The 23,531-nt window shown below is 44.8% G+C and overlaps 1 protein-coding gene and 1 pseudogene across 2 annotated transcripts in view; both read left to right on the forward strand.

Moving 5' to 3' along the window:
* LOC120812705 (OTU domain-containing protein 7A-like) overlaps window positions 1–23,531 on the forward strand; it is a 61,942-nt gene that overhangs the window by 18,116 nt on the left and 20,295 nt on the right. Inside the window, exons 2-7 of one of the 2 annotated variants that reach the window (XM_040168879.2) lie at window positions 3,312–3,442; window positions 5,757–5,910; window positions 16,605–16,790; window positions 16,909–17,127; window positions 18,807–18,908; window positions 23,257–23,384. In XM_040168879.2, the coding sequence (XP_040024813.2) occupies window positions 5,826–5,910; window positions 16,605–16,790; window positions 16,909–17,127; window positions 18,807–18,908; window positions 23,257–23,384 (720 nt within the window). In that variant the 5' untranslated portion in view covers window positions 3,312–3,442; window positions 5,757–5,825. Of the gene's footprint in view, window positions 1–3,311; window positions 3,443–5,756; window positions 5,911–16,604; window positions 16,791–16,908; window positions 17,128–18,806; window positions 18,909–23,256; window positions 23,394–23,531 lie in introns of both variants that reach the window. The other variant, XM_040168878.2, reaches the window with a different exon arrangement.
* On the forward strand, window positions 6,384–9,178 carry LOC144390971 (general transcription factor II-I repeat domain-containing protein 2B-like; annotated as a pseudogene).

Here is a 23,531-nt window from a genome sequence, read left to right on the forward strand (position 1 = left end):
ACGTACCACACGGATTGCAACTTGGATTTCTACCGACTAAGAGTCGACCTCAGGGAACTCAAGTGAGCCCCGTCGTTCCTTTTTAAACTCTTCATATATTTACCTAAGTCCCTAAACCTAAACCCCTACACTATTCTAAACTGCCAGTCCACTGCATGCAAACGTGTGACTGCAGTTACCAGAGGTATCTACGTACCACACGGATTGCAACTTGGATTTCTACCGACTAAGAGTATATATATTTTTACCTAAATCCCTAAACCTATGGACACTTATTCACTTTCCCTAACGTTGAATTCAGTGTGAGTATGTGCTTATACTTTACATGTGATCAACAGGAAATTTTCAAATTTAGTTTTAAATTTAATGGTCTTATAACGACCTTATTCAGTCAATGGACAGAGACGAATTCTGCAGTGGACAACAAATCTTTTTAGAAGTATCCAATCACAGACATTTTATTCATTTAGAACAAAAGGTTGTCTGCTCACCTGATTCTGTTTTGCGCGCCTGTTGTCAATGCTGAACCACGCCGCCGGTCCTTTCAGCTCGGTCCGGAAAACGGACGTCCCCGTCTTTCTTTGTCCAGGTCAGCAAATCACGTCGGGGTCACCAAATTGTAAGAATACGTGTTCAAGATTTGGAGCCTGGTCGGGGTTATCAAAAATTCAGCCGAATGACTTCTCTCGTTCTGGGAAATTTATTTGTCAGATCACAGGTCAAGTATCAGCGCTGCGTTTGCAAAGGCAGGACCAGTTCAGGCAGCACACAGGCCGGAAGAACAACTAACTAACATCAGCAAGAACATCATGTTTTATAACCCTTGAAAGACAGAGAAGGAAATATTTCTATTGGCCCTAAACTGGCGTAGAGGAGGACCTTCCACCTCCCGCATCTAAGATCCGGTCACATCCAATGTCCAGACTCCTGACTTAACGTAAACATCGTAAACAGAGTGTGTATGTTGAATAGTGTTGGTGTGTCTCTAACCCCCCTTTGGCTGGTAAATCTTCTAGTTGACCCGCAGACCTTACATTCCTCAGCCAGGACATAAACTGACTCCCCATCCTGTCAGACTCGTGTCTGCCTGCTTGGCAGATCCTGCTTACCCCCCTTTACCTAATTCTTAAATCAAGACTAGACAGCAAACCCCCAACTAAGCCCATGAAAATAACTTTTGATTATCAGTAGGCATTTTTTTATTGTTGCCCAAGTTCACGACAGATCGTTGAGAGAAGGTTAAAATGTAAACACCCGCCAGCAGAATTTACAGAGGTGGCTTCATTCGTCTTGTGGTGGTGGAAAGGCGTGATAGATGGGTGCTAATGGTTGATTTAGTAAAGTGGTAATAGTTGTTTACACAAAACAAAGATTCTACATTTTAAATTTCCAACCATCAGCAATGTACGGCTCTCAGCAGGACGCTTGCGACGGCTCTACGGGGGACTCATTTATTACAGTAGGCCCAGCTTTCATGCTTGCATCCACATTACAGCTGTTGTTTGTGGGGGGAAAATGTATTTGAGCTGAGACGTATTAAGTGGGTGTTTCATTCATGTCCTGTCACACTCTACAGGACCATTCGATGGACCATGGGGCAGTCAGTCTTTTGTCTGTCTTTTACTGTCTACGGGCCCTTGTATACATTTGGAGTGGACCATAGACACACGCAGTGTGTTTTTAGTGCTGCTGTGAATAAAGTCAGGAGACTGAACAACTTGGCTCTTCCAAGTTGCTAATACGCCCGATATTGTAATGCAGCTCAATTGTAATTGAGCACCATAAAAACGTGAGTAAATTTACAGAGGTATTGGAGAAAAAATGTGTTTCTGCAATAGCCCGTGTCAGTGCAATATAATTATGTTAGTGAATGTGTACGAGCCATATACATTTGGTATTATTTCATTTAATTTTGCTCTATGCCACTAGGGGGCTGTATGTGCTTTGTGGCTCAGCTGACCTCGGATCAGCCCAGGTAGGCCATTTAACCTGCAGGAATCTAAGACACAGGTGTTACTAATTTGGGAAGCAAACAGTTTTCGACTGTGCCAGTGTGCGTGTGTGCCTTTGTGGTGAGCAATGCGGTTTGTTATTTGGGTACATGTATTATCAGTTAAAGTTTTGCCGTTTTATAATATTTGGATGTAAAATAAACATGCAAGGTAATTTAACATCAGAGAACTCTCCGTTTTGCTGTGTTCGAGCGCACCGGGCGCACGTCTAAACTAATCCACCATATTAGCAACCAGTACTAGACTTCGTTTAGGACTTCGTCAGTACAGAATGATTATTAGTTTAATCTAAAGCATTGATTGATATTTTGAATGCAGTGTAGAATAGTCTTTGATAAATACAATGAACTACAATGTCTATTTGCAGTGTCTACCATAAGGGATGTAATTAGAACTTTTAAGCTTGCATGGACCTTTCATTTAGACTTTTTTCATTTCAAGTAATCAGACTTTTTCTTCAGGACACCAGTGAGTTCTGCTTGGGTAAAATACTCTCGTGCCGTGCAGCCATGCTACTTGAATTTGTAATAGGCATCACCACTACGTTGGCCAAGCAGCAACGCTTAAACTAGTGATAGGGTTAGGGTTAGGGTTAGGGTTTATGCATGGCACTGAAGAATATTTCAGTCCCACTTAGGAGGGCTTCGACGCCGACTCCTCAACAACCGAAGGAAGGCGGCGGCAGCGGTAGAGCGTCCTCTGTCGCTCGCCGTGGCTGCTCTCGCTCTGTTGTTAGGGGTTCGCCTCCACAAGCTGACACTCTCATCTCTCCGCCCGCTGCCTCGTGCGCGATCATCACCATCATCAGCGTGTTTCTTGCGACCCATCGAGGTAAAAGCAGAGATCGCGAGCTCTTTCAGCTGGCGCTGCTTTTTTCTTCACCGCGTCAGTGTCCCACAAACATCAACGCCAGGCTGTTTAAGGAAATGCTTATGAAGAAGACCTTTAGGCAGCTTTACGGGGCTGTTGACTGCTGTAGTTACACACATCACAAGGCAGATTTAAACAAGCATGACATGATGTCATTCTGCATTGTAGGAAATAGGTCGATGATCAAACATTGCCTGTTCAAGTGCTCTACTCGTGAATAGTCAGTCAACTAAGTTGTTTCTAAATGGCACATGATGAAAGTAACAGCTCCAGGGGTGTTTTGGGATTTGTATTTTAACACATCAGGTGTGTGTGTGTGTGTGTGTGTGTGTGTGTGTTCGTGTGTGTGTCAAATAGAGCTCTGTCGATCAGAACTTGGGGCCATAACTTTCAGTGTGATAACTCTCAATGTGTATGTGTGTGTTTCAGGGTCCTCTGCCTCGCCGCTGTCTTCCTGTCCGGCGCTGCCCCTTGGAGCCATGGACTAGCGCTGCGTCTGGTCCTGACAGTCCCACGGACAGCAGATGGCTTTTCAACAACCCTCAGCAAAAACACAGAACGTACGTGTCATAACCGGCAGACCGAGGTTCAGTCACAGTGCTGCGCGTTGTCACAGACAGCTGCTAAATAACACAATGAATGAGGATGGAGATATTTGATACGGTTTTGTATAACAACAAACGAAAAGACCAAAGAAAACCAACAATGACTTCATCCTTTTATCGTGGGCTGTCTCTGTGTGAAATTATTTATTTATACATCTGTGACTGCTGCACTAGGTAACATGTTCCTTTTATTAAGATGGAACACTCTTCTGTTGGAAATTGTATAACTTTTATACTACTATAATACTAAGTACAAAAGTATTATCAGGGAAGTACACTGAAGGTTTAACACCCCATGTCATTTCAACCACATTATCCTGTTTCATTTGTCATCTTTTATAAACTTTAACACTTTTTTTTTTCAAAACCTAATGAGGGGAATAAGTGCAGTTGCCAAATAAATGTGGTCCACTCGAGTACTATACATTACAGGTCATTTAGCAGACACTTTTATCCAAAGCGAATTACATTACACTTTAAACTCATGGCTTTTACATTTTTGCCCAGGGAGCAATTAGGGGTTAGGTGTCTTGCTCATAGACACTTCAATTTGAGAGATGGGCAGTCGGGACTCAAACCACCAACCTTGTGCTTCCCAGCACACCTTCTCAACCCCTGCGCCATGACGACCCTATACAAGGAGTACTACACAAAGTACCTGTGTACTTGAGTAAAAGGAGGTTAAATTTTATCAATGCACCTGAAGCCATGAAGACAGTCAACTAGCTCACCAAATGTGTCTTAATCCACTTAATCCCTGTTTACTCCTGCTTTTTCAGACAAGCCCAGTTGTTTCAGAGAATGATGTTGCCTTTTTTATTTTATATAAATTATTACTAACTAAATGATTGAGACAATTTTTCTAATGATTTACATTCAATTGCAGCATATTGGCTTTGGACTGAGAGTCACGGCTGAGGCTGAAAGTTATGACTTATAATATTCAGCTGTTCCTGTGACTCGCTTCCCGGCACTACACTTGCAAGTCCCTGCAAATCAATAGTGTGATTCTCACCTGATGAGCAGCTAATTATTCTTTACTGAGGTACCGGTTGACCTTTTAGAGTGTAATTATGTGCACATATGTTGTCTCTTTATCTCCTGACATTCCTTTTTAGAAGTGTCTAAAATGCTGTTATCATAAACATTCAGTTGATTTCTAGCAAAGAAGTGTCCATAAAGAGAAAACTATCTTCTCGTCCAGCCAGACATTAGAGGTCACCTTTGATCTGATAACAGAATCTCATCATCAATGACAAACCTTTGGTTGTGACCGCTCCAGCAAATGCCATGCAAGGCAGCCGGCTGAAAGTACGTCGGCTCAACTACGGCTTTGACTCATCAATGATGCGTATGATAACGACTAAAGTTGCCGGTTCTGAACAAAGATGTTTTCTATAATAATGAAGCGGTGCTCGGCTCTGTTTTTTAAAGCTTTTCATTGTCACGTGACGATAAAGCTGAGAGAGACGTCCCGCGGGCGCCCCAGTAGCTGGAGCTGTGCTCAGCGATGTGGGCCGAGTCCCAGAAGGCCGACATGCACGCTCTCCCTCCGCTTGAGGTCACCGCGGGCCTGGCGCCCGAGCCCCGGACCCGTGGGTGTTTGTTTTGTCGCTGACGGGCGCTCTGAACGCCGTTCCTCTTCCGGACCGCTATGCCCGGACGCGTTGGTCCCACGGGGGCCCGAGGGCGGCAACACTTGTGCATCCCAGAAGTGGCATTTAGGATCTAACAAAAGAACGCTTGTTGATCATTAGAGTCTTGGTGTTGACCTGTTCTCTGGCTACGGCCATACCAAACAACATCACGCTGAGTCGCTCCCCAAACCGTTGCTTGGCATCGGCCCTCGCTATCCAGCTCGCGTGGTTTGAGGTACCGGCTCAGACCACAAAAGCCCTGTAAGGCACCCAGAGGCAGGAAGAGGGTTTGGGTTGTTTTGAGTCGTGGGCGGTGGGCCAGAAGCTTTGGAGATAAGCAGGTGTGTCCGCATCTCTGGTCGTACTGTTGATGTTACACGGTGCTGTTGGATATTGTGTTATGACTGTTAGCGAGAGCTGGGTGGAGTTCTGGTGGAGCAGATCGCTGTACTTCCAGCTCAAAGCATTACACATCTGTACGAATGAGCCAAGACAGCCGGCTGGGATAAGAATAAGTGAGAGGGGGGCCGCCCGGTCTCTGTTTTCTCACAGGGGTTTTCAGGAAGTGGCGGGTTTTTAAAAGTGCTTCACTTTAAGAAATGGATTTACTGCAAAATGGTGTCTTTTTCCAGATGACAACGTGAAGGCTGGCGTCCACCAAGGCCACCGCTGCACCTTGGGCAGTGCACACACATGATCACATGACTCTGGACATGGACGTGGTCCTGTCAGACTTTGTTCGGTCCACGGGGGCAGAACCGGGTCTGGCAAGAGACCTGCTGGAAGGTAAGAGACTCAAAGTGTCCTCCGAGATCTGAGGCCGGTGACCAAACAGTTCTGTGAACAGTGAGCCCGGCCTGCTGATTTAGAGGCCTGTGTGACGGTTTTACGAGTGCGCTCCCCAGGGAGAGCTTTGTGCCCTTTCATTGGAACTCATTGAGGAGCAGAGTGCTACTGGCACTTGTATAACTTACATACAGGGCCACTTTGGGGGGGAGAACAGGGGTGAAAAAGTGTACACGGCAACAGAAAGCCGGTTGATGGTCAGTTTAATTGGCTTTCTCGAGACGGTCAAGTGAGGTTTGTGGTTTTTATTTCCACTTTTTGTGGCAACTTCAGTCTCGGACGGTTTTCGCATTGCACTCAAGCCTCTGGTCAAACTGTAGAAGAGAAATGCGGAAATCCGGTTGTGTCTACTTTACAGGAATAAAAGCATGCTCCACAAAAATCAGACCTCCATTAGGCAATGAAATCCTGCGTGTCCAAGAATGTATTTATTTGTAGTCTCTGCGTGTTTATTATGCAGCTAGTGTCTGGTCTGATAAAAGAATTAAAGTGTTGGTGGCTGTTTGTCGATCCCACCCCTTCAGTCATTTTTTTTTTTGATTCTGCTTTGGCCCGACGCCACAGGGACACTAACAAGACACCAAACAAGACACTCTCAGACGACTGGATGTCCTATTTCAGTATCATGCCTGCTGCTTCTCTCTGGTGTTGGCTCTGTTCTCCAGACCTGCATCAATCAGCTGTGACCCCAGGTCTGAGTCTGGATGCTGTGACGAGCAGCAATATGACAGCAAATCATGTGGTGCTTCCCCCTAGAGCAGACCTGGGCATTGTACGACCCGCGGGATGATTCTGACCGGTCCGGGAAAGACTACATGATTTAGAAAAAAAAACATTTTCTAACTAAAACCGCATTGCTTTTATTTTGAAGCCCATTTATTCTCACGATGCACGCAATCGTGCACGTCAACTGTGCGCGTGAAATACGTGTGATTGACAACCTGTCTTCCCTCCGGGTCACCCCTGAACTCTCTACCTTCTGTTTCAAACAAAAATGGACTACTATTTCTTTCTTTACTGAAGTCAAAGGTAAACCTGTGTGTTTCGTTTGTGGGGAGCATGTCGGCGTGTTTAAAGAGTACAATTTGAAACGGCTTTACGAGACCAAACATGGCGATAAATACAACAACTGATGCCAAACGAGCGCGGATCAACGGATTTACTAGCAAAGCTAGAAAAACAACACGGCTGTTTTACAAAGCTGCAGCCAGAGATGCAGCGACCAGAACCAGCTTTGTGATGGCCCACAAAATCGCCTAGAACACTAAGCCATTCTCTGAGGGGCAGTTTGTGAAAGAGTGCGTGGTCAAGTCTGCAGTGCTGCTGCCCAGAGAAAAAAGAAGCGTTTGAAACATCCCGCTGTCCCGCCACACCGTGACGAGAAGGGTGGAGGACATCGCGAAGAATCTGGAGTTTCAGCTGCAAGGTGCAGTGTGAAGCTTTGGATGAGAGCTGTGACGTCCGTCACACGGCCCAGCTGCTCATATCTCCCCGGTGGACGACGAGCGACTTCAAGCTTACGGAAGAGCTGGCAGCAATGCGGGCAATGAAAGGAACCACAACGGGGAGTGATCTGTTCACCGAGGTAAACGCATGCATGGACAAACCGGGACTCCAATGGGACAGACTGGCAGGGGTCACCACGGATGGATGTCCAAATTTGACTGGGAAGGATGTTGGGCTTTTGAAAAGAATGCAAGATAAAGTGAGTGAACTCACCGCAGAGCAGAAATTGGTGTTCATACATTGTGTTATTTATCAGCAAGCGTTGTCTAAGTCAGTGCTTAAACTTAGGCATGTGGTTGATGTTGTTACTACAACAGTTAATTTCATCGGAGCGGGAGCATTGAATCACAGGCAGTTTGTTTCACTATTGTAGGAGCAAGAGAGCGAACATGGTGATGTCCGGTACCACACAGCTGTCACCTGGTTCAGTCTGGGCAAAATGCTAAAAAGGTTTTGAGTTCTGAAATCAGAGATAAAAGAGTTTTGTGAGATGAAAGACAAAACCATCCCAGAGCTGTCTGATAAGGACTGGATGGCAGATTGAACATTTGCTGTTAATGTGACTGCAGTGATGAATGAACTGAACACACAGCTGCAGGCCGAGGGCCTTTTTGCTCATGAAATCCATGTGAAAGCCTTCATGACAAAGTTGCAATTCATTTCAAGGCAACTAGGCAGCAACAATCTCAAACACATGAAAACCCTGAAAGAAGTCAAACCATCATCTGATCACCGGCACAGGTACTCATCCATGTTAGGAGCACTGCATGATGAATTTTCAAGGCGTTTTCAAGATTTCAAAAAGGTTGAGGATGAAATGCAGCTGGTTTTCTCTCCCTTTACCTGCAGTGTTGATAGTGCACCCACTCACTGACCTGCAGTCTGATTCACTACTGAAAGAGCACTTTAAGTCAGCATCACTGCCAGAGTTCTACTCTGCTCTCAAGGAGGAGAACTTTCCAAACACGAGGAGACGTGCTCAGAAGATGTTGATTCTCTGTGGATCCACCTACATATGTGAACAGACATTCTCAGTCATGAAGTTTACCAAATCCAGGTACAGATCCTCTCTCACTGCTGTACATCTGTCAGCTGTGCTTCGCATCTCCACCTCAGACATTCAACCTGACTTTGATGGACTTGTTAAAGCTCCACAGTGACTGGATTTCTCACACTGAATGAAAAAAGAAGAACTGAAGAACACAAAAATGTGGGAATATAACAAGTGAAATGGGACACTTGATATGCTTCTATTCTTTTTTTGCACAGTTCTGAAAATGTTTTAATACAGGCATGTAAAGTCAAAAAGGCTACGAAACTGGGACTGGGACTGATGATGTGATGTCTTTAGAAAGCTAAGAAAATCCTTGTTTCATTAGTATATGAAACTCAAAATGCCCTTTGTTATTAATGTGACTGAAAATGAGTCAAATGTTTCACATTTTGAAAATTATATTTGAATAAATTATACTTTTGAAAGCTAACCTCACCTTTGAATTGCCAAATAATAACATACACTCTTACCAGCAGTCAAAACAATGCCATTTACTGCTTTTAATATAGAAAAAAATGTATATTATACATAATTGAGTTCGGCATTTTGGCCTGGCCCTCCAAAATATTTTCAGTTTCTCATTTGGCCCCCTGGGAAAAATAATTGCCCACCCCTGCCCTAGAGGCTGCTTTATGTGCTGAGGAGGAAAAAGGGTTAAGAAACTAATTTAGGATATTTTGTTTTATTAAAGAAACCGGGTGGTGAGTAAAGCTTGCTCATAAAGATCAACATCAATTTCCCACAAGTCCGCCAATGGATCTGGTTTAATTGAAAGTAATTTACTGAAAAGAAAGGAGTTTTGTAAAGCTGCTGTAGATAGATAGAGATGTTCATACTGCGGACAAATTGTTCCTTTTGCTGAGGACAGCCATTCATAATGAGGGAGCTGAAACAACGTTGATCATGCCACCGTACCAGAAGACTAATGTAGAAGCATTTAAAGAACATGCATTAGGTGCTGAGTGTTGCTGCACCTTCAGTTGTGTTCCTGTATCGGTGCAGCTCAATAAGGTAGAACCAGTTTTGCATTGATCGTGGGGAGAAACGGGGGTTCAGTGGTGCCAGGTTTATCCTTAAGACTGCCCAGAATCATCTGGTCTGGAAGAAAGAAAGGAGACAACTTCCTGCAGGTCTCTTGTTAGGGTTCGGAAAGCCCTCGAGGAAGGCCCGACTCCTTTGTTCTCGTCCTTTGTTCTCGTCCCGGCCGGAAACGAAGATACAAAAGTGTCAATTTGTTTAAATTCAAAAATCAAAAAGTATTTAATGACTAAACAACGTAATAAGGAATAAAATTACACAGTGAAATACAAAGCGAACAGTAAAATCTTTCGCGAAACAGAGAATTCTCTGAGCAAGTCTGACTTATCACAGCGGCTGCAGGAAAATTTTGTCCTTTCCCCGCTTTGGTCCTTTGAAAACTCCTGAGGTGTGTCTTCTTTGGTGCATTTGAATGTCATTGGCTTCTCCTTCAAAGTATCTCCTCCTGGACTCTCCCCTTCACATCGAGGTGTGAAGCTGCAGCTGTAACCTAAACCTCTCTGTCCTATCTGTCCCTCACATTCCAACACATTCAATGTAGATACATTTGGCTTTATGCCTCAATGAGTGAATATAACAAAGCATACATAGCTTAAGTTTTCATCTTATAACTCAAGATGGCGCCGTTGATGGCCGCCACGGTGCTTCGGTGCGCTTCGGTGCGCTTCGTTTTTTGTTGTTTTTGTTGTTAATTACGTTTGCTGCTGCGATTCCCGGAGCTCTTTCACCAGAGATGAGCTCTTGAACATCCGTGGAACAACTCCAGCGGAGTTACTTCCAACTTTCCTGCTTTCTTCCGTGGAATTACTGGACATTCCCCAGTGAGCATTTTTTGGTTGAAAAGACGTTTAAAAGACGTCTATGCCCGACGTTGAAAAGACGTTGCAAAATGGTTTAAAAGTGAAAGTTGTTTCAACGTCTATTCGTAGACGTTGAAAAGACGTCTATGTTTAGACCACATTTCAACGTGATTTTTTAATACGGTAATATTTCGTCCTCTCTTGTGTGCTATATCATTATTTTAGATGTTTAAAAAGAAACTACGTCCACATTTGTAAGTTTACCACCAATATTATAAATCACGTTGAAAACAGGTCGGGCCATAGACGTCTTTTCAACGTTGTTTCAACGGATAAATTGCTCGCTGGAAACTTACAAGTTACATACTTAGTCACAGTTGTCATGTTAACAGCCCTTAACAAGGACAAACACATTATTTTATTAATTTGCATTTATTATAAATATAACACTATACATATAACACTTTTCCTAATTAAAAATACAAAAATAAAATATATATTTCAGGGAAATTAACTATGGATTTAAAAGTGCAGAAACAACATTTCTGTGTTCAACAACAACAATTCTGTGTTTGTAGACCATTTTTCTGAATCATTTGAACTTCATTTTTAGATTCTGTAACAAGATGTGGCTGTGAGTCACTTGAGTTGGGATAGTATACCTGAAATCAGCTGCATCTCCCTCATCCTCACTTGATGATTCTTTGTGTAAAGGGAGTCAGAGTGCACAGAACAGCCCTCAATTGCAGATTTCTCTGGTCAACGTGTTTATTCAATTCAAATCATTTTATTTTGTTCAGCTTTGCAATCTGTAAACATGCAACATCCTGTCCCAAAACCCCCAAAATGTAAAAAACCTTCAACCGGGAGAAACCTGAGGGGAAAACAGCAAGGCAGTAGGTGTGTAGAGTATGAACAATTTAAAGATGTACAGTACATCCAATTCCTACGACAGAAATGATTCTAATATTGTGGATTACTAAGCCAGGGGTAAGGCAGGACCAGTGCAGGGACAACCATCATCAGACGTAACCTCCATCAGATGCAACCACCACCCGCAGAAACCTGTGAGGTGGGAAAGCACAAAGGCAAAGTTGGTCATTTGGGTTTATGATGACAGTAATAAACTAATAATAATAACAGCAGCAGCAGGTGCGTTAGAACACTCATTTATAGATGGTTTACTTATTACATTATCAACAAGATAACAATCAATCTGCAACTTATGGTATTTCTGGAGTAACATGTCCAGGTATATTACACAGTATCATGCTTTAAGCAGCAGTAACTTACAATGTGTTGGCCCTCTTGTTTACAGAGCACAACTTGTTGAATTCAGCCCTTCACCCTTGCAATCTGTATTTAGCCCCCATTGCTTTAAAAACGTATCTTCAATGTGAAATGCAATAACATTTATGGGTACAGCAACAACCTAACGCATTAGTAACACCAAACACACGAAAAATATTCTGGGATGTTTACTTTTGGTCCAGGTCATCATGCTGCACGCTAGCATGCTCCAAGCTAGCATGCTAACTAGCAAACTACCTGCGCTAACGCTAACTAGCTTAACAAAAAGGGCCGTCTTTCCTGTATCGGGTGGGCAGCACAAGTAAAACACCCGGTTATAGTTCCATGTGTGCTTCATTCAAACACTCCCGTACTTACAGAGCAGTGGAGCCGGTAGTCGTGGTTCTATCAGCCCGTTCATGTCGCTCTGCTGCCGTAACTTCGCCTCGTCCGGTCGGAGCTCTGCAGGCGTCTAAGAACTCGCGCATGCGCGTTACAGATGTGAGCGGAGTTACGTGTTTACAAGTAATGTTTGAACCTGCCCGCATTATTATGCCTTAAACGCATCTTATTAACAGCACGCAGTCCGTAGTTTCATATTTATAACGTTTTAAGTGAAATATTAAATACGTTGAAATTACGTCTTCGCGTAGACCAAATTTCGCCGACCAGTTCATTAATTATTATGAAAATCTTAACGTTAATATCGTCTATCTTTCAACCTTACGTTACATCATGACACATTTATCAACAAATTGATGTTTTCTGGCACGTTGATGTTTCATCCCATTTTTAGCCGGTTGAAAAGACGTTGAAATGAGGTCTTAGACGTTCAGACCTCATTTCAACCCGATTTCAACCATATTTCAACGTTGAAATTACGTCTTGTGCTCACTGGGTCTAGTCAAAGGTGCGCTCACCTTTCGTCACGCGGTGAGACGAGAGGAAAACGGGCCGGCTCGCTGGTGAGACTCCGCAGGCGTGGTTCTCGCACTCCGCTGCCATGCATCTTTCTCTCCAACGTGCGCTCGCTGTGCAACAAACTGGACGAAATTCAGCTGCTGATGAGGAGAGACAGAGACTTCTCTACATCCTCCGTCTTGTGCTTCACGGAGACGTGGCTCTGCGGATCGATACCGGACTCCGCGCTCCAGCTGGCGGGCTTCCAGCTGCTCCGAGCGGACCGCGACACGGAGCTCTCCGGCAAGACGAAGGGTGGAGGAATCTGCTTCTACTTCAACAACAGCTGGTGCAACGACGTAACGGTGATCCTACAACACTGTTCTCCTGATCTGGAAACTTTTTTCGTCAACTGCAAACCCTTTTATTCCCCCCGTGAGTTCGATTCATTCATCCTGGTCGGTGTTTACATGCCGCCGGCGGGCAACGTGCACGAGGCTCAGCGGACACTCGCCGACCAGATACGGCGTGTGGAGCGGACCAACCCGGACTCTTTAGTTATTGTCCTCGGGGACTTTAACAAAGGAAATCTCACCCATGAACTCCCTAAATACAGACCGTTTATTAAATGCCCCACCAGAGAGGAGAACACGCTGGATCACTGTTACACCACAGTAAGCAGGGCTTATCACGCCGTCCCTCGTGCTGCACTGGGACACTCTGACCACGTCATGGTCCATCTGATTCCTGCATACAGGCAGAAACTAAAGCTCTGCAAACCTGTGGTGAGGGAATTCAAGAAGTGGACCAGTGAGGCGCTGGAGGATCTTCGGGCGTGCTTTGACTGCACAGACTGGGATGTTTTCAGGACTGCTACTGACAGTCTGGATGAGTTCACAGAGGCTGTAACTTCCTACATCGGCTTCTGTGAGGACAGCTGTGTACCATCATGCACCAGGATGAGTTACAACAATGACAAACCCTGGTTCACAGCGGAACTCAGAACACTACGCCTGCAGAAGGATCAGGCATTTAGGAGTGGGGACAAAGACTTGTACACAGAGGCAAAATACAAGTTTAGCAAGGCGGTGAGAGATGCTAAACGACTGTACTCTGAGAAACTCCAACAACAGTTCTCAGCAAGTGACTCTGCTTCGGTTTGGAGAGGCCTCAAACACCACACTAACTACAAGCCAAAAAAACCCCACTCCATGAATGACCTCCGCCTGGCAGACGAGCTCAATGAGTTCTACTGCAGATTTGAAAGACAATGTCCTGATTCCATCCCCCACAGCTCCACCAACCTGCTGCAGTCCCCCTCCCCTCCCTCCCCCAGCCCATCAGGTGCTCACGCCTCTTCATCATTATCACCTTCCCCTCCCCCACCAGCAACGACCCTCTCTATTCTGGAGAGAGACGTTAACCGGCTCTTTAGAAGACTAAATCCCCGTAAGGCAGCCGGTCCGGACTCCGTTTCCCCTCACTCCCTGAAGCATTGTGCTGACCAGCTGTCTCCGGTGTTCACTGACATCTTCAACACCTCCCTGGAGACATGCCACGTACCAGCCTGCTTCAAGGCCTCCACCATCATCCCTGTCCCCAAGAAGCCCAGGATCACAGGACTCAATGACTACAGGCCCGTCGCCCTGACCTCTGTAGTCATGAAGTCTTTTGAACGGCTAGTCCTGTCCCACCTGAAGTCCCTCACCGACCCCCTCCTGGACCCCCTGCAGTTCGCCTACAGAGCCAACAGGTCTGTGGACGATGCTGTCAACATGGCCCTCCACTACATCCTCCAGCATCTGGACTCCCCAGGAACCTACGCCAGGATCCTGTTTGTGGACTTCAGCTCTGCTTTTAACACTATCATCCCGTCTCTGCTGCAGGACAAACTCTCCCAGCTGCACGTGCCCGACTCCACCTGCAAGTGGATCACAGACTTCCTGTCTGACAGGAAGCAGCATGTGAAGCTGGGGAAACATGTCTCAGCCTCTCGGACCATCAGCACCGGTTCCCCCCAAGGCTGCGTTCTTTCCCCTCTGCTCTTCTCCCTGTACACCAACAGCTGCACCTCCAGTCATCAGTCCGTCAAGCTCCTGAAGTTTGCGGATGACACCACCCTCATTGGACTAATCTCTGGTGGGGACGAGTCCGCCTACAGGTGGGAGTCTGACCATCTGGTGTCGTGGTGCAGCCAGAACAACCTGGAGCTCAACGCTCTAAAGACAGTGGAGATGGTTGTGGATTTCAGGAGGAACAGAGCCCCACCCTCCCCCATCACCCTGTGTGACTCCCCCGTCACTATTGTGGATTCCTTCCGTTTCCTGGGCTCCATCATCACCCAGGACCTCAAGTGGGAGCTGAACATCAGCTCCATCACCAAGAAGGCTCAGCAGAGGTTGTTCTTCCTGAGGCAGCTGAAGAAACTCAACCTGCCAAAGACGATGATGGTCCACTTCTACACGGCCATCATCGAGTCCATCCTCTGCTCCTCCATCACCGTCTGGTACGCTGCAGCCACAGCCAAGGACAAGGGCAGGCTTCAGCGTGTCATCCGCTCTGCAGAGTGGGTGATCGGCTGCAATCTGCCGTCCCTGGAGGACTTGTTCGCTTCCAGGTCTCTGAAGCGAGCTAAAAAGATCGCGGCCGACCCCTCCCACCCCGGACATAAACTGTTTGTGCCCCTTCCATCTGGCAGGAGGCTGAGGTCCATCAGGACTAAGACCTCCCGCCACACGAACAGTTTCTTCCCGTCGGCAGTCGGGCTCATCAACAGAGCCCGGTCCCCCACTGCCTGACTATAACACTCCACCGGTCACTCCCCCTCATACTGCACATGTCACTTTAACTGCAATTCATCACTTGGTCACTTGTCACTTTGTCTCTTGTCTGTTACTTGTTTGTTAGTGCACTTTATGCTTAATATTTAAAATGTGTTTAACTTTATTCCCCTGTTTTATACTAACCCATAGCCTTAGCCTTATTCTTACTAACCCATTGCATTAGCATTTCATTCCACTTTATTTTATTACCTGTGCACTGTTGTCTTGTCTGTCTACTGTCGCGCACTAACCGCCAAGACAAATTCTTTGTATGTTTGACATATTTTGGCTAATAAATGTTTCCTGTTTCCTGTTTCCTGTTTAGTACACCTTTATTACAACACATCATTAATGATCCCCGTTTATCACACTACATCATAAGATCTAAGACAGTTCATGTGGTTCAATTCTCAAGACATTTGCCTCAGTCGGCTGCCTTACATTAAGTTGTTCATTTACTACCTGACAGGAGAAAAAACTCCCAAAAAACCCTCTTTGGGGATAAAATTGTGAGAAATCCATAAAGGACGGCAATTAGCATCCGTCCCCAGGTTTTAACATCACATTGTGACAGAATGTTAATGTGTGCAGTGTTTATATGATTTACATGACTATACATTGTGTTTGATTCAAATTGCATTCACTTCATCTAACATGTTAATCTAACAACACACAAACTATGTGTGTGTGTGTCTGCGTGCATTTGTTACCAGGGTGGGGGTCCCTGCTGCACAACAGGATATTGCTGTCACTCTGTTTAATGATCTGTCTCCCATCAGTGTCTTCAACATCAACATCAAGTTTATTCTTCTCATGCCGCTGCATGTGTTACTCAGCCACTGTTGGGCTTTGTTCCATACGGGCCATGTAAACCATTTCTGGTGCGGCTCATTATTTAAAGTTTGTAAAGAGCTGGGAATTCATAAGATCTTTTTTTTTCTTTCTAAAGACCGTAATCCAAAAATCTGTAGATGTATAGACATGTGTTTCCTCCCATTTCTCTCTTCCCTTTTCTGCTATTGATAACATATTCTGATTGTAAACTGCAGCAAAAAAATACTTTTGATGCATTGAACATAATATTTGGTCAACAACTCTAAACATACTTGTTTAGAAATTCAGGATATCTGAATGTTAAAAAATAAAATCACCCTTCAATAATCATACACATTATATTTTTGTGATATGAGCAATCACGCAGACCATTTTTTTTGTGTCACCCAGGTAAAAATTGGGACCTCGGCGCTGCTCTGAATGATTACGAGGAGCTCAGGCAGGTCCACACTGCCAACCTGCCGCAGGTCTTCAACGAGGGCCGCTACTACAAGCAACCAGAGGCACGTGACACGCCCACCCATGTCAGCAAGATCGACAGGCCATGTGCACAGAAGCAGGAGGACAATGCACAAGGCAAGAGACCTCTCATAACACCACAGTGCCACCACCAGTCACCTTGAGTGAGGTTTCTTCCTCTGTCTCTACCGGCTTCCAACTCATCCGCGGTGTTCTCGCTTCCTCCCCCTTCCAGAGAAGCGTCTGTCCCGCGGGATCTCCCACGCCAGCTCCGCTATAGTCTCGCTGGCGCGGCTGCAGGTGGCCAGTGAGTGTACCAGCGAGCAGTTCCCCCTCGAGATGCCCATCTACACATTCCAGCTACCAGATCTCAGCATGTATAGCGAGGATTTCAGGAGCTTCATAGAGAGAGATCTGATCGAACAGTCCACGATGATGGCTCTGGAGCAAGCCGGTGAGTACTGCTGCGCCATAGAATATGATGCATTCTGGCACAGTGCTTCCCCTGCTTGCTGATGAGGTATGCCACACGATTGGCCGCATTTCGGCGTGTTCTTTTTTTAGATTACACTGCGGTGCAGAAGGCCCACAAAGCGGCGCAAAGGGAAGATACCTCTGGAGGCTAGTAATGTAGACGTGTAGTGTGACAGACTGAGAGTAGGGACACAGAGCAGCAGCATCTGGAAGACGACAGCAACTAATTCAAATCACCCCGGATCCCAAACAATTGATCTCCCAGCTAAAGTTTCCAAACTGACTGAGATTAGTTGTCAAAGTTTCAAATATTCAAGTCTCGAGTCTGCAGAGATTGTAAAGCCTTTCTCAGCTAATTCTTGGAATGGTCACCACATCTTCCTAAAAAGATATGTATCTGCAAATAAAAAATTTAAATTTAATTAATTACAACAACCAGCTGAGCATTAGCCTCCCTTTTACGATCACAGGGATTCTCAAGCAGCATAACAATCGTTCTTTGATATGGCATCAATAAACATATGTAATAGGTTGTAATTGTAGTCCAAGTTTCAAGAAAACCGACTTTTATATCTGACAAAAAAACAAAAGGAGAAATGCACCTGCGTTTTGATCCCGTCCGCGCCAAGGGGTGAATCATTCAGAGCCTCCTCTGTGTTTGCTGTTGTTGAATAAATGATGCAGTCAGATCACCCGAGGCGGCCTGCAGTAAAGCAGCGTGCCGTCCCTCCCTCAGGGACACTGGCAGGGCGGTGATGGAGCAGAAACTAGATAACTGTATAAGTCAGGCTGAGGGAGAGGATACTCACAGCGGGTGTTCGCACGCTGTACGAGTGCAAAGCGTATTGCGTTTGCTAAACATCGGCGTCAAAGTTCAGCTCATTAAGCTAATTAGGGTAATTGTCTTTGGGCCATCGTTGGTACCCTCTCCAGTAGTGTGGAGCTGGAGGACATTCAGTTGCAACGGACTATTGAAGGCTCTTGTAAACATTCCTTATGCATTTCTGACCGAGATGTTTTTGTGTAGAATCTGAAAGGACTGATTAGACTAGGAAGGAGTAGGTAAAAATCTTCCCACAAAATGGCCAATTACATATGTCCCATGTCTAAAATAATGTAATTAGGATATAAACTACACTCAAAATGACAAATTTATAAAGATAAATAAAGTAACCCTTAAAAATGTGATAAATCATTCAAGACATGTATGTGCTACAGTATGTAGGTTGTTTATGGACCTGAGAGTGAGTTATTTATTTTATTGCTCTTAATATGTCTTACTGAAACTTGCTATGAATAAAAAATACATATATCTAATATATATTATATATATATAATATATATTATATAATATATATAATAATAATAATAATTATATATATATATATACATACATATATATATATATATATATATATTTACATTATTGACAAACCCAGTCACCCGTGGAATTAACGTCTTGTTGGTTATTGTCTTTCCCAAAATGTATAATCTTTTCTCTTGTCCTGCCACTTGTCTTTATAGATCGTATTCTCATCCCCGTAAAATCCCTGTAAAGCCCAATTATTCATTACTTTGAAAACATACAAATACCCTTTTTGTGTGTACATTTTAAAAGTACTGTCTCGAAAGTGGATTGAAATGTTTGTAAATGTGCAGGTTGTCTGAACTGGTGGTCCACCATGTGCATTAGCTGTAAGAAGCTGCTTCCTCTGGCCACCACAGGGGACGGGAACTGCCTTCTGCATGCTGCCTCTTTAGGTGAGTCACCCGTGTAACCTAGAGCAGCGGTTCCCAAACTCAAGAATGCCGCGGCCCACTTTGAAATCTGAAAATCTTTTGCGGCCCACCCAAACCTTTAATCTGATCAAAACATAAACTAGGGATGATTAAATGACCTTAAGAATTTAACCGATTAAAATGTATTAACCGACAATGTATTGTAGCGTGTCTTACAGTATGTTTTGTATATCATTTTCTTCAGAGCTCATGTGCCGTGTTTTCCGCACAATAAGGCACACCTTCAATGAATGACATTTTAGAACATTTTTCATATATAGCGCGCATCGGATTATAATGCGCATAAGATACTGCAGTCAGACGTTTGGCGTCGGGGCGGGTGGATGGGGGGGTGTGGGGAGGTGGAGACGGTGCTTTCAGGGTCCGATCGATGCTGCGAGGTGCGTCCGCTCCCGCCGCCCCCCTCGCCATCCACGCCTTAAATCTTAGGCCGCTATCTCGGCAGCGAGGAGAGAATACGCGACCGATGCTCCCCGTCCGTCTCCGCTTCGGTTCGAGCTCGGCCCGCCTCACCTTGGCGGGGGCCGTCGGGCCGCGACATGGCCGCACGGTGCAGATTCTCGTCTCCTTCGGCTGCTCTCCAGCCACGCCACCTGCCAAGGGCCCCTTTTAGAATAACTTATTTTTCCCGTTAAGATGGTTCATCTACTGTAGAGAGAAGGGAACCGTCTCTCGCTCTTTAATCTCATGAAATGCCTGGCAAGCATTTGGCATGTTTGGCAGAGCGCCGTGTACAGCCAGTATGGATCAACCGATTAACCAATTGATCCATATATATAAGGCCAGGGCCGGCGCTAGCCATTTGGGTGCCCTAAGCACAAATGCTTGGTGGTGCCCCCCCCCCCAACCAACCAACCAACCAACCACCACCACCACCAAGGAATAACAACCATTCAGAATTTCTTAGTTAGGTTCTCTTTATTCCCCAAATAACTTCTAAACATAAATAATTTACATAAACAAACATGAAAAGAAATACATTATATAAAAGATAAAATTATAAATACCAAATACCACCACAATTACTAAAAACACAGATTTGGAACTGAATATTGTAAACGCAGAAAGTATTCAAGTATATAACCGTGTAAGTAATAATGTGCACATTTCTTCAGTAAATAATATACATAAGTACAAATAATAATAATAATAAAGTGCAAATTTTAAAGTGCAAATAACCATACATAAGTACAAACTGCACAGTAGAATTTACTTTACCATCTCTATAAAAGAGACCATTCTGCTATCCGATAGAACTATATTACAAACATTTTCACTACCATCATTTGTCAAAGGCCCTACAGAGGCACACGCCTGCATTTCCTAGCTGCAAAATCAGCTATCAGGTCATCATATGACAGTTTCTGAGTCCCCATTGATGCTGATGACAGCCAGACCACTTAAACGTTCCTGCCCCATTGATGAGCGCAGGTACGTTTTGATTAGTTTGAGCTTTGAAAAGCTTCGCTCACCAGAGGCAACTGTGACAGGGAGAGTCAGTGCAATACGAAGAGCAATCCACAGATTGGGATACACCTCTTGAAGCCGATTGTTATGCAGAAATGTCAGCATTTCCACGGCAGATGTCTGTGGTGAAAGCTGAGGAAGGTTGATGATTTCCTGCATCATCTCAGGTCCATCAATGTCAGCCAGTCCCTTATCCGTCAGTGTCTTGTGTACTTCCTTGCAGTGTTTCTTCAAGTCCTCCTTGGACATTCCTTTCACTTTGCTGAAGTCAAGCAGCACTCCATATTTTCTTTGACCTGATTCATGGTCTCAAACCTCTCCTGTAGTGACATGATGGCAGAGTCCACAACACAACTGACAGCAGCTTCGTATGCAAAGAGCCTTTTTGTGCTCCTGAGCCATTTCTCCTTAAGCTCTGGTTCAATATTCAGGGCCTCACAGAGTTCCTTGGCAGTTGACACAGCCTCATCAAACCCAGATTGTCTGTATTTGGAGAGGTTGATTTTGGTACTGTCAATGAGCCTGACAGCAATATCAAGCTGCATGGAACTGGATCGCAGTAGCTTGTTCACCTGGTTTGTAATGGTGAGAAGTTCACACCACACAACAGAGCAAATCACGAATCCCGAAGCACGAAACGAAATGAGGCTACTTCCTCAGCAAGAGCTTGAGCCTCCACTTTTTCCACTGGATCATTAACAGTCCTCCCTTGCCCCCAGGAGAGCATCTCTCACTTCCTTGGTTTGATTTCGGACAGCTGTTACACTCTGAAGCCTGCTCTCCCATCTAACGTCACTCCAAGATTTCAGAGTAAGTTTAACATGTTTTGTTAAAATGGCCCATCGCTGGGTGGCACCAGAGAAGAAATTGAAGAGCTTCTGCAAATATCCAAAGTAGTCAGTGGCATCTTGGGAGGACTTGGCAGCATCAGCTATGACAAGATTGTGTGAGCTCCACAGGGGACAAACAATGCTCTTGGGTTCAACTCTAGCAGTCTAGCCTGAACACCTTGCTTCTTCCCTCTCATGTTGGCTCCATTGTCATAAGCCTGTCCTCGACAATTTTCAAAGGAAATGCCAAGCTCCTTCAATTTCTCAAGGACAACATTGGACAGGTTAAGGCCAGTAGTTTGCTCCACATCAATGTATCCTAGAAAGTATTCTTTAATGTCCAGTTGCAGTTGGAAACAGACAATGCGCACGATGACTGACATCTGTTCTGTGTGACTCACATCTGGAGTACAGTCAAGAATGATGGAGAAATATTTGGCAAAATGGATTTGTCTCACAATTGTGTGTAGTGTCTCTGAAGAGATGATCTGCGTTAGTTTGTTTTGTATCTCATGGCTGAGGTAATGTGTGTGGGAACTGTCACCTTTTAATCTGGCCAAATGATTTTCCATGACAGGGTCATATGTTTCCATAAGCTCTTACTTCCTTCCAGTCGGCTTTATACATTTTGTGCTAAAAAGCTTGCATGCAAAGCAGAACACAGCATTGTTCTGTGAAGAGTACACTACCCAGCTCCTGTGCACCTTTTCTCCATTAGAGAGAACTTTGAACTGGAGGCTAGTATGAAACGCTCTTCCATCCGGTTCCTTAGGGAAGTTAAAATCAGAGCTGACTTTAAAAGGCCCTCTCCGCACAATTTCCACACAATCAGCATCTACAATGTGAGCTGACCATAGAGCAGGATCAATTGGAGGGGGCAGATATGTCTCTGCAGTGTCACTTGCTGATGGCCCCGATGTGACAGGACTCGCTCTGCCTTCAGAAGCGGATGCGGTACCTGGGCTGTATGATGGTTGTTGGTCAGGGTTGAGTGTTGTTACATAGTCTGCAGAACTTATTGATGGTTGTTCTAATTCTTCCTCCTGGCCTTGAGTTGCTCCTTGCATGTATCCAAGCATTGACCCTGCATTCAGAAATACAAGACAAAATATTAAGGGATTTTACTAAAATGCATTTTTGATTGAACCATCATACAAACATATTGCACACATTAGTCTTTGAGGTTTATATAGGCCAATGTTCCAGTGACATAGGTCAAAGAAAAATATCAATCCAAACATAGTTTCAGCATGAGCATAATATACTCTAAGAAATCAGGGAAACGCGTGTTCTATTTGTTGTGTTTTATTAAACTTAACATCATCCTAATGCCAAGATGGCACAGGCTTTATGCCCAGGTATCTCTTAAGCCTAGTTTATGCTTCTGCGTTTTCCCTTGTGTCGCTTTTCACACCTCCTTGCGTCCTTGAGCCTTCATACCACCAACAGCGCGACGACACACACACACAAACACACAAGTTGGCTCTTTTTTTTCCACCAATGAAGTGACAGTATGTAAAAAAAAAAAAAATTCACGGCACACCTGACAGCCTTGTGCCGCGGCACATTGGTTGAAAAACACTGCACTAGAGGATACCCAACACGTAATATTACCATGTCATCCGTAACAACTGTGCAAGACGCTCTCTATTAACCGTGTCTGTGCTGCGTCACAGCTGCTGGATCCAGAGGTGAGAGGGAGAAAGAACTATTTGGAAGAGCAAAAAAGTTCGGGAGGGAGATAACTTACCTACGTGTTGCAGAAAACTGTCATCCCAGGTTCAGTGGGTTGACAGTTTATTCGGGTCCGTGCTGAAGAAGATTGTTTGACTTCACAGTCTGAGGACTGCCGGCGCTGTCATTGTTGGAGCCACCAGAGCTGATTGAATTTACACTGGCAGTCGGACAACAAAGGGCCTTCGATTATATAGTCTGGTGCAATGGCTGTGTCATTGTTTTTATGTCCTCAATCTCACCAAGAAGTAACGCTATCTTGCGTCTGTGTCGATCAGGGATGTGGGGCTTCCATGACAGAGACCTGATGCTGAGGAAATCCCTGTATACCATGATGAAGAGCGGAGCGGAGAGAGACGCTCTGAAGAGGAGGTGGAGGTGGCAGCAAACCCAACAGAACAAGGAGGTTGGAAGAGTAAATGCACCAGATCCACTTTCACGAACGATCCATTAACAAATCCATAACAACGAGCGGAGGGATGAGCCACATGTAACCTGTGTTACCAATGATACCAAGGGTGCAATAGTAGCAGAAAATTCCTTTTGCACTTCA

The sequence above is a fragment of the Gasterosteus aculeatus genome, chromosome Y (genome assembly GCF_964276395.1).
Source record: "Gasterosteus aculeatus chromosome Y, fGasAcu3.hap1.1, whole genome shotgun sequence".
Lineage (NCBI taxonomy): Eukaryota > Metazoa > Chordata > Actinopteri > Perciformes > Gasterosteidae > Gasterosteus > Gasterosteus aculeatus.